This window comes from Plenodomus lingam (genome assembly GCF_022343315.1).
Source record: "Plenodomus lingam strain CAN1 chromosome Unknown contig_11, whole genome shotgun sequence".
NCBI lineage: Eukaryota > Fungi > Ascomycota > Dothideomycetes > Pleosporales > Leptosphaeriaceae > Plenodomus > Plenodomus lingam.
This window is the reverse complement of record NW_027093929.1, coordinates 1,953,216-1,968,661: the sequence shown is the minus strand read 5'-3', so window position 1 is coordinate 1,968,661 and position 15,446 is coordinate 1,953,216. Positions and strand designations below refer to the sequence as shown.

Here is a 15,446-nt window from a genome sequence, read left to right as displayed (position 1 = left end):
GGTAGCGCTATCACATCACACCCGGCGACTGACACTTGTGCTCACGAGCGTGCATGTGTACCTGCGCTACGGTACCAGAGTGCCGAGCACACTCAACCGCTGTCACGTACGCAATGTTGCGAGGACGGAAATCCAGCTCCTTTTACGACAGTCACATTGGAGTGATGCAATGAGCGGATGCGAGGAGATTAGGAAGGTTAGAGTGGCGTTTCGGGGGCGCTCGCTACCAGAATCTCACGGCTGTGGCTTGATTGGCTCGGGGGAAGAAACATGGCTGTGGATGGTGCTGGTTCGCTGATGGTAAATCATGGATTGCGGGTGTGGTGGGGGAAGCACGGTGGTGGTCGTGAATGGATAATTGGCGAGGGTGTTGGAATGGCTTATATTGGTGCTCATGCCGACCTTCTCAGTCATCGCTCGCTTTTCGGTAACGCGGGAATGGGGATCGAGATTGTTCGCACGATTTGATGGTTGGGCGCAACGCCACGGGCGGGAGATCTCCTGTTTCCAATAGTACGGCAGGATAGAGTTTAGAGGCTGACGGCAATGGATTGCTGATTGAATGCCTAGGCAGTAAGGGGATAGGGGAAGCGAAGTGTATGTATTCCCTGCCTTTCTTATAGGTACTTTAAACGAATGTGGTGAGATATGCAAGCTAAGCTAAAACATATTTCAAAAAGTCAATGCAAATGACGAATTAAACTGTGCCATACATGCATGCCTTGCATATACGACAGCTTGTCAAACGAAAGCCAACAAAAATCCACCGCGTTTGTCTCTATGATCCTGGAGGCTGGATGAAGCTGCGCATATCCAATAAGAGCGGTGAGACTCTCGGTCGTTATCCCTCAAAACTTGATACCCAGCTTCCATCCAACTTGAAGGGCTCGGCTCCACACAAAGCATGCCGACGAGAAGATGTAGCAAATGATCGTCCATACCACGACGCCCCAGTATGATCCACCGGTCGCTTGAAGGATACTGCCAGCAATGGGAATCCCAGTCAGCGTACTGAATGAGACAATAGTGTAGCATGTCGCATAGTAGCGTCCGTACACGCTCGTGTCACACAGCTGCCCGACGCACACAGGTGTCAGAGAGATATTGGATCCAGAGGCAAAGCCAAAGATGACAGCATAGACGATCGACAGTGCCTTGATAGCCATGGCTTCTGATGGTGTGGTGGGCGTCAGTAAGGATGCTGGTAGCCAAAATGTCAACGACGAAGCCGAGCAGACTGCAAGCATGGCGATCATGCTGTTGAATCGACCGAGCTTGTCTGCAAGTATACCTGGCAACCAGCGTCCAATGCAGCTGCCAGCGTTGAAAATGGCAGTCAGCTGGTACGAGAATGCTGGGGTGAAGGCGCCAGTCGACTGTGCAAAGGTCGTGAGGTAGGTAATGGGTATAAAAAGCGCCCATTCCATCATGAAGATACCAACTGTGAGTAGCAGGTAGGACTTGTGACTGAAGATGCGGAAATCGGGCATGATCGACTGTCCCGGCTTGGGTGGAAGACGCGAGCGGATCAACAGGCAGGCAATGATGCAACAGAAGATATCAATAAAACCTATGATCCTAGTGGCCCATGCAAAGCCAACCGATGGTAGCAGTTTCTGCAATGCCAAGGGGAAGATGACACCTCCAATGGATCCTCCAGTAGCTGCAAGACCAGTGGCATTACCACGCTTCTGGTGGAAGAAGTGGCTAACCGCTGCAAAAGCCGGGGTGAAGATCAACGACGTTCCAACACCACCGAGAACGCCAAAAACGAGGAAGAATTGCCAGTACTTGGTGCATAGGCCGAGGAGGAGGTTGGATAAGCAAAGCAGTATACTGCCTGCGAGAACCAGAAGTCGCGGACCATGAGCATCGAAAATGGGTCCAATCTGAAGTCCACAGAAGAAGGACAGGAAGACATACATGGAAAAGATCCAGCTAATGGTGCTTTCAGGGTAGTCTTGCAGAAAATGCTCGGCAATGTATGCATGGTAGATACCGACGGTGTTCATCATACCCAGTGCAGCAACAAGGCCCATGAATGATCCTAGGACAACAGACCAGGCTCCCAGGCCGCCTTCAGGGTAGGTAACCTCATCGTCATTGTGTGAGGTCGAGGGGGTGGCTTCTTCATCTCCAGTTACAGTGGAGCTTTTTGGATTCCCCGTCCATTTCTCCGATACCGGGGGTGCGGCAGAGTGAGTTTGGGCACTGAGGCATGGTTGAAGCGTATCAGCTGGTGGAATAGTAAATTCGGCGTGGGGGAAGGTGTTCACTCTGGTGAGCGTGTTGGGTTCTGTAATTGGTCCTGGCGTGCTGCCTTTTTCGTCGCCGTTCATGCGAAACGCCGGCTGCGTAACGTTTCAAAGGGGGAGATGATATGGTTGCGCGCAATGCGCCTGTTGGGGTTGGTGTTTTGTTGGTGTTGGAGAGTGAGGGATTGATGTTCAGATTTTGGTTGGGAACGTGCGAGGTCGGCTACGCTCTTAAACCCGCTGATCTATGACGCGGGCGGTGAGTCGGCTGTATTCTGTCTTCCCAAGAGGAAGTTTTTCCAGAGCTGTGGTCCCCGAGTGATAAAGCCGTCCGTGTGTTTGCGCCAGCTGGGGCGGTGGGGGGTTGTGGGGTTAAATAAGAGTAGACGGTCGTCCACAAGTTTTGTCTGTGCCGTCTCGAGCTAATAGCATTGTTGCATGGAAAAAGTGGCAGACGAACATGAGATTTCGGCGTCTGCAATTGGGCAATGAATCGAAACAAGCCAGAAGGAGAGGAGGCATCGGAAAAGGGTCGGATTGTCGTATCGGGCGCTGCCGAGCGAAGTTGGCTATTCCCGGTCGAAAAGGATTGGTGGGCCTAGGTCGAGAGCCAAGAGCTTGTTACATAATCGCAGTTCTGCCGGTCAAGGAAATCATGGCAACGACCGCCCAAAGTCATAAAGTAAAAGATGGAATACAGCAAAGCAACGCAACGCAACGCAACGCAACGTGAAGATCCTCGATTAGAGTTGGGTGTGCAAGGCGGCCTGCAACTCTGGGAACAGCAGCACTTGGAGCCTCCTTTGAAGTTCAGCGGCATCAAACTCGAAGAGTGTCTCGTAAGGATTGCCAATGAGCTTCAGCATCATAGCTGCGTCGTTCTCAGGCCAGATATGACGCAGGAGCGCCTCGGCGACAAACACAGCCTGAGCATGGCTTGTCGTGGCTTCCCAGATGGCAATCCACCAGTGCTCCGGGAGGAACATGACAGTGTCGAGGACCTCGTCGCAACGGTGCGAGACGTGCGAGCTGAAGACCGTAGTGGGCTCTAAGGAGTACATATTGGCTTCTGACATCTCAAAAATACTGTTGCAGACTCACCGAGTATCTTGGCGCGAACTGCAGCATCGGCAGATGCTGTCTTGCCGCACCCAAGAGCCTCGTAGAAAGGGTTGGATGGGCAATACAGCATCGCCGTGTATAGGAGCAGCCAGCAGCCGCGGAAGTGCCAACGCTCGTCGGCGGGCGCATCCTTGTCGCGGGATTCCTTCAAGACTTGTAGGTTCTCTTCCAGGGTGGTGTAAAGGGTCTCGATGCCTTCTTCCTCCTCGGTTGCCAAAGTCTAGTGTAGTATTAGTATGAACAACGAGTTGGTCATACTGTCAACTTACAGCGCTCCCCTCGGCTGGCTTCATATCAGCCGCATTGACGGGCTCACGGACAGGCTCGACCTCCTCTGGCTTCGTGATGCTGGTCTCTGTACTGACGTTCTGAAGGGTGTTGGCCTCTTCGCCCGCCCGTTTCTCTGCTGAAGTCGAAGTGCGCGCGGTCTTGCATTTGAACATCGACTTGACCTTGCCGACGAACTTGGTCTTCAGGTCCTTGATATCACGGCGGAGAAGTGTGGACACGTGCTTGGGGCTGTAGGGCAGCACGTCTCTGGCAGCCTGTCGGAAACTCATTGCGATCGAGATTTTCCGTGGTGGCGACTGCGAACTGTCAGTGAGAAGGCTTGAGAATCCAGTGGCGCACGCGCGTAAACGATCAAACTGCCGTAGAGGGGCTACTCGCCTGTTGCGGTTGATGTACTGGACAAGTGTTACTTGTCGAGGGGGCGGGAAATCTGGAGGACTGATGTTCGAAGATGTTAGTAGGTTTTCAAAGTTGCTGCAAGTTGCTGCAAGTGTGGTGTCAAGATGTCTACTGCGAAGCTGCTGAGGAGAGGAAGAGCAAAGGAGGGAAGCGGGCGTCTTTTATATGAGGGGCGAGTAGGCAACGATGAGCTTGAAAGCTATCACGATGAATGTGAAGTGAGGGCGGAGATGATCAATGTAGGTTGGACAGAGAGTCACTTTCACCTGGCTGAGACCAATGAGAGCAGATCATTTCGTTTGTCTACTCACATGAACAGTAGGAGCATCATAGCCTGCGCGAAATCAAAACAAAATGTACTGCAGAGGCGACCAAGTGACAGCAGCCCGACCCGAGGGCTCGAAGGCGGACGGACGGACGTTGAACTCGATGATACTTGCAGTTCAAGATGCAGCGTGAAGGTTTAGCAGAACGTCATGATAGACAGCATGGAATAGGTCAACCAACATAATCCATCGAGTCCAAAAGCTCATAGCTTCCACTCGATGGACTCTGAAATATCCAGCACAGCTTCCTCACACCACGCCCCAAAGCTCCAAGGCTGCAGCCCTCTAGGCCAGTACCTTTGACGTGCACTTTCATCTTCATCGCCCTCTGCGGTCCCCATACTGACCCAGCAGCCCCTCGCCCTCGGAACCTTGGCATCGATAGTATACGCCGCCCATCGATCCGTACCTACGCAAAGCGCCTCTTCGCCCTTGTCAACATCATACGCATCCATCTCGGCATCCAGCTCCTCTTTCACAGCCTCCATTCTCCTCGCAGGTTCTGGGATAGGCGGCTGCACTTGCATCAAGCTCATCGGTACCCACTTGGTATTGACCGGCAAAGCGGGAATCCATCTCCAGGGTCTGAGCGTACACTCGAAGAAAGGTGCGGCGCCATCGCCGTCCTTGCTGGTGGGTGGAAAGACTTGGACTCTGAGTGATGCAGGAGGCGGCTGGCCGGCGAGCGTGGGCGGCGCTGAGAAGGAGAAACGGGCGAGATGCTTGGGGATATTCCAGTTTAGGCGGCCGTTATACATGGTGGTCCGTTGGGAGACGTAGATGCGGGCAATGCGTAGGGCTGATTTGGGGATTTTAGGAGGCGTGCTTGCACCTTGGGGAACACTGAAGTTGCCGGGAATGAGCATGAGTTCGTCATAGGAGCCTGATGGGGGGTTAGTGTTGGATGCCTAGACATGTTGATATGCGTCGTAGAGGGTGGTCGAAACGGTTAGGACCATGATCACAGCATTATATCAGTCGCAGATGTGTTCGAAGACAAGATATCATGGGTAGTCTGGACTTGTTCGACAGGGTAACGAATGACTTGATGTTATGACGATATAGAAAGAGGTTGAGGGCATATGAAAAGAGGTGAAGAGCATATGAAAAGAGGTGAAGAGCATATGAAAAGAGGTGAAGAGCATATAAAATGAGATGACGAGTATATGAAAAGACCTTGAGACCATACGAAAGGAGTTCAAGACCCCATAAAAAGATATCCAGGCCATGTAAAGAAGGTTGAGAGCATTCGAAAGAGCTCAAGACCAAACGAAAGTAAATCAAACGCCATGAAAAGAGCCCAACACCATATAAAAAGATGTCAACCCCCCCACAAACAACAAACCACCCCATGCCAAAAAAGAAAAAGAGAACAAACACCAAAAAAAAACATCAAGCATACCAACAGGCGTCCGCCCATACCTCACAATCATGACAACCCCAAACCCGCCCTCAAACCCGCCCATCTCGTCCCTCCCCCACGCCTCCTCAGCCCCGTCATACACACCCTCTGGCAACGCCGCCATCCTCACAAACAGCAGATAGGTCTCGGCGTGCAGTGTCCACGGCGCCTTGGACCTCGGTACGGGATGGGTGTTGGGCTCTGTGAGCAGGGATGGGCTCATGGTGGCTGGCTGTTGGGGTGGTGGGGATCGGGGGAGGGAGAGGGAGCAGGATAGTGTGTGTACAGTAGAGATGGAAGGGGGAGGGGGAGGTGGTTGTGATGGTAGTGGCGCTGGATTATGGTGGATCGGAATGGTAGGGAGGTATGTCGGTGGCGGAAAATAGCACACGACAGGCTGGTTGGGATGTTTGTTGGGAATTCCCCAGGTCGGAACACGTTGTTGCCTTGTGAAAGAGCGTGGATGGGAGTGAGGGTGGTACTTAGTAGCTCTTGCCCTTGCGGTTACCGGTACCGTAGTACCTATTCTAGGCTGGGCAACAACCACCCACCGTAGAGTACTCGTACCTAGGCAACTATGATGTTGAGCAGGGATTTCTTGTTGTTTTTGCTGCCCCGGCGGATCTGCATGTCATTGTTGGGCAGGGACTTTATTCGCGGCTGTGGCTGAGGGGGGAATTGTGGCGGGTGGAGGCTCGTCCCCCCGTTCTGGTCGGCGATGTGGGTTTTGACGGCGATTCGTGATGGAAGTTGCCGGGTCGGGTGAAGGAGGGCTGGGCCGGAAGGGGAATGGGAGGGCAGTTGGTGAGGAGGGTAGGGAATCGGCAAGGATGGTGCTGGCGATGGACCTGAGCCTCTGAGCCTCTGAGCCTCTGAGGATAGAATACCATGGAGACCGTACCGTGTACCCAGCAGCGAGCGCCGACGAGGCACAGCAACACCAGCACGCACCTACGAGCACACTAGTAGTACCTGCACAGTCCATGCACTAACCTCCTGCACGGAAGCACGAGAAACCGCACTACTCTCCACCCGACCCCGTTTCAACGAGCCGTTGGAAGGAAATTCGAAGCCTAAGGGAGATGTGGGAGATGTTGCCAAGCTGGGTTGCGTGCTGGGTGCATCCTTTCGCGTCGCCGTCGCGGTGTCGCTGCGTGGCAAGGCCGGGGATGTGCTGCTGTGTTGGTAGGGTACAGTGGGTGTTGGTTGGTGAGAGGGGAAAGGGATGCAAGTACCATGTTGAAGGCGCTGGTGGGGTTGGTGGGCTTTGGGCTTGCCTGTGCGTGTCCTTGTTGTTTCCGAGGTGGGAGGGTTGTTGGTGTGTGTATGTCGAGGGGAGGGGAGGACTACTGTGTGCCCAAATCGAATGGTGTACCGGTACTACTCGTACTTGGGATGCACAGTTACTGGTTCCTGCTCGCGACTCTACCACCACACCCCAACTGTACCACCCTCGCAGCATGGCACCTCTACCCAAAAACAACCCTATCAATCCCCCCTGGTATGCGGCTCTGCACAGGCACTGCACCTCCACGGGAACCCATCCATCCGTCCACCCCCCTTTGGACAATCAAACGACGGCAAAGTACCGTAATGATTCATCTCGCCTACACTCCAAACCCAATTTGCCATGTGGTCGGCCGCCACGCTTTGTCAGAAAAGGTGGGTAGGTGGCCAAGGTAGTAGGTGTTCTAGAAAACACCCAGTCCCTGTCCCCGCCCTCCGTTGAGCCGGTGGATGGTGGGAAAACACACAAGTGGCAAAAGACGAGTAGAAGCGGCGGGAAAGCCATGGCATTGTACATCCTCATTACGCGTAGAGTAGTAGCAGGGCCGGACAAGAACGGCACGAGGGTGATGAGGATGTGTACCGGTAGTCACTCATGCTTTGTGTTTTGCTCTTGCCTGGCTACTCTTACCACCCAACCCAACCCTCCCCTCCCCTCCCGCAACCAAATCACAAACCACCCATCCCAGCCAGCCAGCCACTCCCGGCCTCACTCCCCAACCCACCTGCACCACAAACCCACCATACCCAAACCAGCAGCTCAACAGCATCCCACACAGCCCAACGAACCCTTCCTCAATGCGCGCTACTACAGTAGTTACGGCAACCAGGACCCCCACCCCATCACGTGTCCACGCTTCCCACGCACCGCCACTTCGCGCAACCATCGCCTGGACAGGCAGAGTAGCAGGATGGCTTGATAAATCTACTCATGGTACGAGGAGCCCATGCAATGAGGTACAGGGCTTGGTGCACAATGCGAGTACCCTCCCAACGAGGCTAGTTGCAGTTGCCGTTGCCAGTGCCGTTGCCGTTGCAGGTGAGTTGCGCGGCGAGGAGGTGAATCGGAGTTTGGACCGGAGTGCAGGGGTGGAAAGTTCGGAGTGGGAGTCGGGAGGCGGGACTTGGCGTTGGTCTTGTCCAGGACGGCGTGGAAATCAGGATGAACATTTCAAGTGCGATTGCAAACCACGGAATCACGGTAAGTCATGCGAACCCCACCATCCATGTCCCAGGTGGCAGTTTCCCGTTCTTTCCGATTGTCTTTGCCCCTTCGTTTTCCGTCAATGTCTACGAGTTCTCCATCTTCATCGGGCTATCGTGTTGTGGAGTGGTTGTCTGATAAACACCAGCGGATCAGCAAACAGCTGGGGCCTGGGAATTGGGGACTCGGGACTACAGGATCTGCCCAACGTCCAGAAGAAAAGGAATAGGGATGGATATCAGAGTTTGGGGGTGCGAGGTGGGAGGTGGGAATGTAGACGTGTAGGATACCACTTGTATGCAGTCTCTGTCAAGACAACGGGCCAAGTAAACATACACACACACCAACACAAGCACAAGCACAAGCACAAGCACACACCCAACCCCCACACATCACTCTCCCACCCTTTCAGCATCAAAAAAACCCAAACTTTTGGTTTGTTTCTAAACTACCATCAATTTCAAATCCCCCAAACTGCTTTCCCATGCTTTGCCAAAAAAAAAATCAAACGCCTCCCAATCATACCCACCAAACAAACAAACAACATGACAACAACAGCCCCAAAATAATACCAAAACCCAGACAGTCCAAACAGAGTCTAATACAGCAGAACAACATGACCGACTCACAGGATATCCAGCCATAACAAAAAAACAACAAAAAAAAATCCCTTGAAAAAATTGCCCGCTTTACTCGCCTTGCGCAAAAGACAGGAACAGAGAGAAAAACACCGTCGGCGAAAATGTACACAAGATTCATCTGTCGTTGCAAAAAGGCCGCACAAGGCTGCTGCTAATCAGGAGCGATCCAATCTCCCGGAGAGGGGGAGAGAGAGACGATCTACACAAAACAGCAAAACATAGTGGGAAAAAGCTTGGTGTATTTTGATACCGTCATATCCAACGGCAAAAAACCTCGCCGCTTCGACGAAACCAATCTCTAAATCCCATACATAAAAATCAACGCCGTGTGTGATGCAGGGCTGTGTGATGTGGGGTTGGGAGGGAGGATCCTAACTTTTTTCGTCTTTGAGAAAAAGGCAAAGGCAGAAAAAGGGAAAAGAGAAAGAAGGAGAAGAAACACCATTCTCAAAAAAAAAAAGTCGTTTCCATGCTCGACTTTTACGGGGGTATAGGATAGGAAGCAAATCGAAAACGTGAAACCACATCGACGTGCACGTCATTTATAAAACACAAATGCAGACCTCGCCGTCAGACTCTAAAACATCGACGTGGTCATGGCCGGATCAATCCCGCCCATTCCTGCCCCAGCCACATTGGCATTCTGCAGGTTCTGCAGGTTGCCAGACAGTCCCAGCTTCTGGAGAGCCAGCTCTGGATTGCAGTGGGGCGCGTGAGAACGGTGGTACTTGAGCCCGTTGAGGTTCTTGTATCGCTTTCCACACACCTCGCACCGATAGGGCTTCTCCTTCTCCATACCCACCGTGCCGGGATAGGGTATTGATGTGAGGGGATCGACAATCGAAAATGTGCCGTCGTCGTTCTCCTTGAGCTGCTGGTTCTGGTGGCCGTGCTGCTTGTGGTACTTCAGCCCGTTTTGATTCTTGTATGCCTTTTCACACCCAATAACTGGGCATCTGAATGGCTTGACTTCCTCAGGGAAGGGGAACTGGGGTATGCTAGCTCCGTTGAGAAGGGATTGCTCCCGTAATCTCCTCGCAAGTTCGCTCTGGTCATTGCCACCGAGCTGGTAGCCCTTGAGTGCTGCTTGCAGCTGCGCTTGACTAAGGCCAGCGCCTTGTTTACTGAAAAGGCGCTTTCCCGGCTGGTCAATGGTGCCATTGTTGTCGAAACCATTCATGCCGGCGTTACCATTGCTGAAGTTCATATTCATACCCATACCGCTCATGTCCATGCCCATCATGGGGCTGAACGCGCCAAAGTCCATGTCGAGCTCAGCTGGCGTGCCGGGATGTGATGACTCGGGGGAGGTCAGATTGTGTGTATTTTGCATCGGCACCGTGCCAAGAGTGGGTGTGTTGACCGAGGAAACTGTGGGGTTGTTGTGGAGGTTGAATTGTTGCGAGGCCGAGGGGGTCGTGGGCGTCGACGTCCTTAGACCCTGGTGATTTTGCATGTTGTTGGCGAGATTGACGTTGAGCTGAGGTAGCTGGTTCTGGTTCTGGCTCTGGTTGAACTGGGCTTGCTGGACTGGATATTGCATGGGGGCCTCCTCGATAGCACCGAGGTTGTCGAAGTTCATGTCCATGTCAATGTCCATGTCTTCCAGTGAGTCCACATCCTGGACCGTCGACAGGTTCGAGCGGTTGATGGAGCCCAGTCGCTGCCTGTTGGCGCCCATGGACCCTGACCGCGGATGGAAGCCAAATTGTGTATTTGTGGACGGCTCGCCCTGCGTCTGACCGGGTCCTATTGCAGTGGCAGGAGCGCCGGATGTGGGAGGCAGCCCGTTCTGGGCAGGCTGGGATTGACGGGCCGCTGGCGCGTTGGCATGTGTCTCTTCGAAGTGTTGGAGCAGATCGTGCAGCGAGGCCAGCGTGAGGCCACAGCAGGTAAAGTCTTTCATGAACGCAGCTTCCATCTTGGGCAAGTACGACGACGAGTGGAAAGAAGGCGAGTTATTTACAAAGGGGGCTGGTGAAGTGCCGGCCATCATAATGCTGGTCTTCTCGTTAGCGCTGCTTTTTGACTCTGGTGCGGGGGGGTTGGGGGAGGGGAGGATGCCAGGGCACCGGGTCGGACTCACTCGTCACGAATCCAAGAACCAACCGAGACGCCACCCCAGCTCACGCCGCCAGCGAAAGAGCCCATGTTATTGCTCTCGCGCCGTGGCCTGTCCTTCATGGAAATGGGGCGGGCGGCGCTGTTGCCGTAGAAAGAGGAGCCAAGCATGCTGATGGAGGGGTGGCGTTCCCCTATGCTGGGCCTGCCATTCATGAAATCGAAGGCATTGGGATTCAGCTGGTTGGGAGTGGCGCCCAGTTCGGGCTGTGCTTCTGCTTCGCGCAGAGCCGAAGTCAGGTTGGACGTCTGGTTTGGTGGCGAGTGGGAGTTGTAGCGCGAGGGCGTCTGGATGTCGATGGGGGCGGCTGTCTGCGCCATGACGCTGTAGTCGCGGGCGCTCTCGGGAAACAAGGAGAGGCTGGAGTCGCCGGCGTCGTCAAAGTCGAAGAGGACGTCGTTGTCGGATGACCCGTGGTGACAGGCGGGCTCGTGAGTAGTGCGGTGCGGCGAGGAAAAGAGGCTGGCGCTCGAGTCCTTGGTGGCGCGTCCCAGGTGCAGCGAGGCGGCCTGCTGAATGGGAGTGGTGATGGGAGTGCTCGCAGCCGTGGATTCGCGCGGCGAGTGCGAGAGGGGCGGTGGTGTTGTCTCGTGGGAATCCAGCTTCACGGTGGTGGGAGTGTGTGTGGTGGTGGAACAGTATGCGTGTTCGAAGGTGGGATGGCTGACCGCTTGGTGGGGAGCAGCGCGCGTGTGTGTCACTGGCGAGCAAGCGGGTGGGCTGCTGCGAGTAGGCGGCGGGCGGCGGACGGCGGGCGAATTGGGATTGGATAGAGAGTGTGTGCACCCACAAGCGATCGGGGGCGTGGGGTATGCACTGTGGACAGGATAGACTTGTGTGTGAGATTGAGAGTGGAAGAGTGTAAAGAGTTGCCTATATCTGTGTCTTGGACTCTTGTACCGGTATTTGGTGGTGGGCCGGTGGTGGAGTGGGTGGTAGGTAGGGTAGGGGGGCAGACTTCAATGGTGGTAAGAAGACTGCAGGCACGACAACCATGAATTGGATGGTTGGGCAGGCAATGGGGGTATGATGTGTCTTGGTTAGCAGGGAAAATGGGATGAATACAATATGGTTGGTTTGTGTGTGTGCGTGTGTCTGTGTGTGTCTATACGGGCAGGGCCATGTTTTTTTTCTGGTCGGGGCCAGGCTCTACTATATGAAATATGACCCGCAGCAAAGGCGCGCCAGAGAGCAGCGACGACCAGAAGAGCCAAAAGCACAGGCAAGCGGCGGTGACGGTATCGACCACCGGCCTGGCTAGGTCATGTCTGGGCGCGATTCGAGGATCCCTGGGAGGGCAGGCGCGGGCCAATTGTGGACAGGCGCTACCGGGGGGTTGTGTGTGTGTGGTTCGTGCGTGGCCGGGCTGGAAAGTCCAGGTGTGACGGAGGCGATCACGACGCGCCGGCCTTTGGATGCTTGCGGAGCGGAAGCGGACGCAGCGTCAGCATCATGACCAGGACCAGCATCACTCACTAACTGACGGTAGGTTGTACTCTAGTAGTATGTACGGTGTATGTACAATTAGGACAGAGTGGCATCGTCTACTATATTCCGTGACTAAGACCATCTGCTGCCATACAGACACCTACCTACTGTACATACTCTACTAGTACGTACCTACAGACAGGAACGCTGCTGCGCTTTCATCATTCTTCTCTCATCATCCATGGTCCATCATCGCCCCCCTCCCCGCCCCCCCCCCCTTCCTCTTGGCTGCGTTCAACCGACGACGACGACGAAGACAATGACAACGACAACGACCAGGACGACGGCTACGGCTACGGCTACGGGCTACGGCTACGACGACACCATGGCACCACTGCCCACCACTACTACAGAGTCGGAGTGGTTGGCCGAGGCATACTCTGTCCAAAAGCATCGGCCACGGGGGTGCAGGCCAACACGCTACCGTACCAGTGCGTGGTGAGCTTCGGGTTAGCAGGCTACCCTCTTAGGCTCCTGCCCTTCCCCCCTACCCTTCACCCTAACAACATGGCCTACCTAGATATGTCTGTACACACATACAGTACGCTGCTAAGGCCGGCATGCAGAACATCGCACCCCGCCGACCTTACCGTCCTTACAGCCATCCCCCGGCTTGTCTCGTCTCGTCTCGAGGCCATCCTCGGCGATGATACAGACGGCGCCGCGTGCAACGTCTGGCGCCGCCGGCCCTGGGAAGAAGCCACGTGAAAAAAGAGGTGAAATCGGCCTGCCCTGTGGCTGTTCCCTTCCGCCCCTCTCTCCAGCCTGTCAGCACACAACGATATCGACCAGGATGCATGGCTTGAACTGTGACTCTAGACGGCTTTGACTCTTGACAGAAGCCATGGCGCAGTGATTGCCTCTCCCCTTCCCCCTTCCCCCTCCCCCACACACCGACTGACCCTCGATGCTGCTGGCAACATTGCTTCTTTTGCTGCTGGCTGGTGCTCCTCAACCACAGCTGACCACGCAGCCCCTCCCCCGTGACCATGTCCATGCACGTTATTCTGTGTTGTCCGAGGGTAACGAGAGTTTAACGGCAAGGTAGATACCGCCGGCATGGGGGTTGTAGGTTAGGTACGGTGTGTGCATACTGGGCATACCCGTAACTCTGCCGCCGCAAGCGCCACACGACGTTGTGATTGTTTGGCTGGCTGGCGGAATTACTGCATTCGTCGGGTGGAACGTGGCTACATACTACAACCACCTACGTACACTACACACCTGTTGACCTATAAACAACATGTAATGTACAGACAACACCTCAGCTCTGGCAAAGCACATACCCTACCCCTCCGTACATTCACAGTACAATACAATACTGTACAGCACCTTCTGCCAGGCAGTCTTTGCGTGCAACCCCGCCCTGGTCCCCTGCAGCCCTTCCTTCCAAGTAGTTGGCCTTCAGACCCCATCCCTACCCATAGGCAACCTCCCCAGTAGCCCAGCTATACGTCCAGCTACCTACTCTACCTACAAGACATACAGTCATGGCCCAGATGCGCGGTCCTCGGTTCGTGTCCATGGCGCGCCGTATGTCCATCTCATCGCTCAACGAGGACGGACTTCATCTCGTTTGACGTCTGTGTCCATGGACTACCGTCGCTAGACTGCCTCTCAAGCTCTCGGCCAAATCGGCGGAATGCATCTCGCCGGCCTTCTCTCGGCTGTTTGTCTGTCTTGGGTAGTCTTGGGCGCCCTCTTCCACTTCCACCCTGTTCCACTCAACCACCACCCAGGTAACCCAACCGCCAACCGCTGCTGCTATGGTAGTAGCCTGCCCACCTGCCGTAGGTACATGCGGTAAGCACTCTACTGCACATAGACTGTGCATCCTGCATCCACTCATCGTCTCGACCTTCCAGCTAGGCTGCAGCTTCCATACGGCAAGCCATGAACTCTATCAGACTCTAGCGTTGATGACTTAGTTATTACCTATTCCTACTGACTCTACTCTAGGAGTAGTAGGGAGGTACTCTACTCTAGTAGGTACAGTGTATGTAGGTGGTGCAACGGCCGTGTGGTTGCGACTCCATGGAAGGGGAATGGTCAACTGGCAGAAATTCCATGGCTACAGGCAGCCAAGGGCAACCAAAAAAGCTCGCTGGATTCAGACTCTTGTCTGGGTAGCACACTGTAGGTAACAATGTTGCAGGCAGGACAGGCAGGACAGGCAGACAGACAGGCATGCTGCTCTCCACGCTACCACGTCGAAGGTACAGTACGTAAGTACCTACATGCGGTCCTGTCCAGGTTGTCTCTCTTCTCCAGCGCGGCTACCCCAACCCCCATCCATGGGCCCCATCCATCCCACTCTACTACCCCACGCGTCAGCAACGCTGTTTTGTGTGTAACCTGGCTCGAGTGACAGCCCGCAGTGCGCACATACATACCTCATCTCCGCTCGAACCATGTTCCTATGAAGCTTTGATGGCACTCTCACCGAACGCCCGTTGGACCAGAGCGGTCGAGTCAAGGCAGCGTGCCATGTCACCCGTGGCCATCGTGGCCCATTACCCATTGCATTGCACCTTGCCCCTCCTTCCCCCCCCCCCCCTGCCGTGGCTTGCCCAGCAGCCCAGTTTCGGCAGATGGATTTCATTTCCACGCCCACACGCCGTTTCATTGGACCCTGCAGCGGCTCTCTGCCCTCTGTACATCCCACACGCCTTGGCTGCCACCCGACCTGCCCTCATCACCCCCCGCGCCCACCACTTCAAAAGCACACACACACACACACACACGTCGAGGTGAAACACGCAGGTCGTCATGTATCGATGCATCCCACCCGCTGTGCCATCTCGCTGCAGCCCGTCACCGCTTGGTGCAGTAAGGTAGTGTAGCTTCGGAGGCTCACCCAGAAGGAAAAGAAGAAAAGAACACACAAAAGTTTGGTGCGGCGAAGCTTG

General features: G+C 54.7%; 6 protein-coding genes across 6 annotated transcripts; 1 reads left to right on the top strand and 5 right to left on the bottom strand.

Moving 5' to 3' along the window:
• Positions 1 to 848: 848 nt before the first annotated feature.
• On the bottom strand, positions 849 to 2,339 carry IAQ61_001017 (uncharacterized protein; the record flags this gene model as incomplete). The annotated part of the gene is made up of 1 exon (XM_003841218.1): positions 849 to 2,339. The coding sequence occupies one exon, from the start codon at positions 2,337 to 2,339 to the stop codon at positions 849 to 851; it is 1,491 nt and encodes a 496-aa protein (XP_003841266.1).
• Positions 2,340 to 2,998: 659 nt separating this feature from the next.
• On the bottom strand, positions 2,999 to 3,937 carry IAQ61_001016 (uncharacterized protein; the record flags this gene model as incomplete). The annotated part of the gene is made up of 3 exons (XM_066094929.1): positions 2,999 to 3,303; positions 3,357 to 3,597; positions 3,647 to 3,937. The coding sequence occupies 3 exons, from the start codon at positions 3,935 to 3,937 to the stop codon at positions 2,999 to 3,001; spliced, it is 837 nt and encodes a 278-aa protein (XP_065955237.1).
• Positions 3,938 to 4,596: 659 nt separating this feature from the next.
• On the bottom strand, positions 4,597 to 5,259 carry IAQ61_001015 (uncharacterized protein; the record flags this gene model as incomplete). Its single annotated transcript, XM_003841220.2, has 1 exon — positions 4,597 to 5,259. One exon carries the CDS (start codon positions 5,257 to 5,259, stop codon positions 4,597 to 4,599), a length of 663 nt encoding a protein of 220 aa, XP_003841268.2.
• Positions 5,260 to 6,426: 1,167 nt separating this feature from the next.
• On the bottom strand, positions 6,427 to 7,033 carry IAQ61_001014 (uncharacterized protein; the record flags this gene model as incomplete). The annotated part of the gene is made up of 3 exons (XM_066094928.1): positions 6,427 to 6,643; positions 6,697 to 6,746; positions 7,031 to 7,033. The coding sequence occupies 3 exons, from the start codon at positions 7,031 to 7,033 to the stop codon at positions 6,427 to 6,429; spliced, it is 270 nt and encodes an 89-aa protein (XP_065955236.1).
• Positions 7,034 to 7,254: 221 nt separating this feature from the next.
• On the top strand, positions 7,255 to 8,515 carry IAQ61_001013 (uncharacterized protein; the record flags this gene model as incomplete). Its single annotated transcript, XM_003841223.2, has 4 exons — positions 7,255 to 7,457; positions 7,502 to 7,593; positions 7,772 to 8,283; positions 8,325 to 8,515. Exons 1-4 carry the CDS (start codon positions 7,299 to 7,301, stop codon positions 8,513 to 8,515), a joined length of 954 nt encoding a protein of 317 aa, XP_003841271.1. The 5' UTR covers positions 7,255 to 7,298.
• Positions 8,516 to 8,726: 211 nt separating this feature from the next.
• IAQ61_001012 (uncharacterized protein) lies at positions 8,727 to 14,062 on the bottom strand (the record flags this gene model as incomplete). Its single annotated transcript, XM_066094927.1, has 3 exons — positions 8,727 to 10,927; positions 11,014 to 11,651; positions 14,024 to 14,062. The coding sequence occupies 3 exons, from the start codon at positions 14,060 to 14,062 to the stop codon at positions 9,505 to 9,507; spliced, it is 2,100 nt and encodes a 699-aa protein (XP_065955235.1). The 3' UTR covers positions 8,727 to 9,504.
• Positions 14,063 to 15,446: the final 1,384 nt, after the last annotated feature.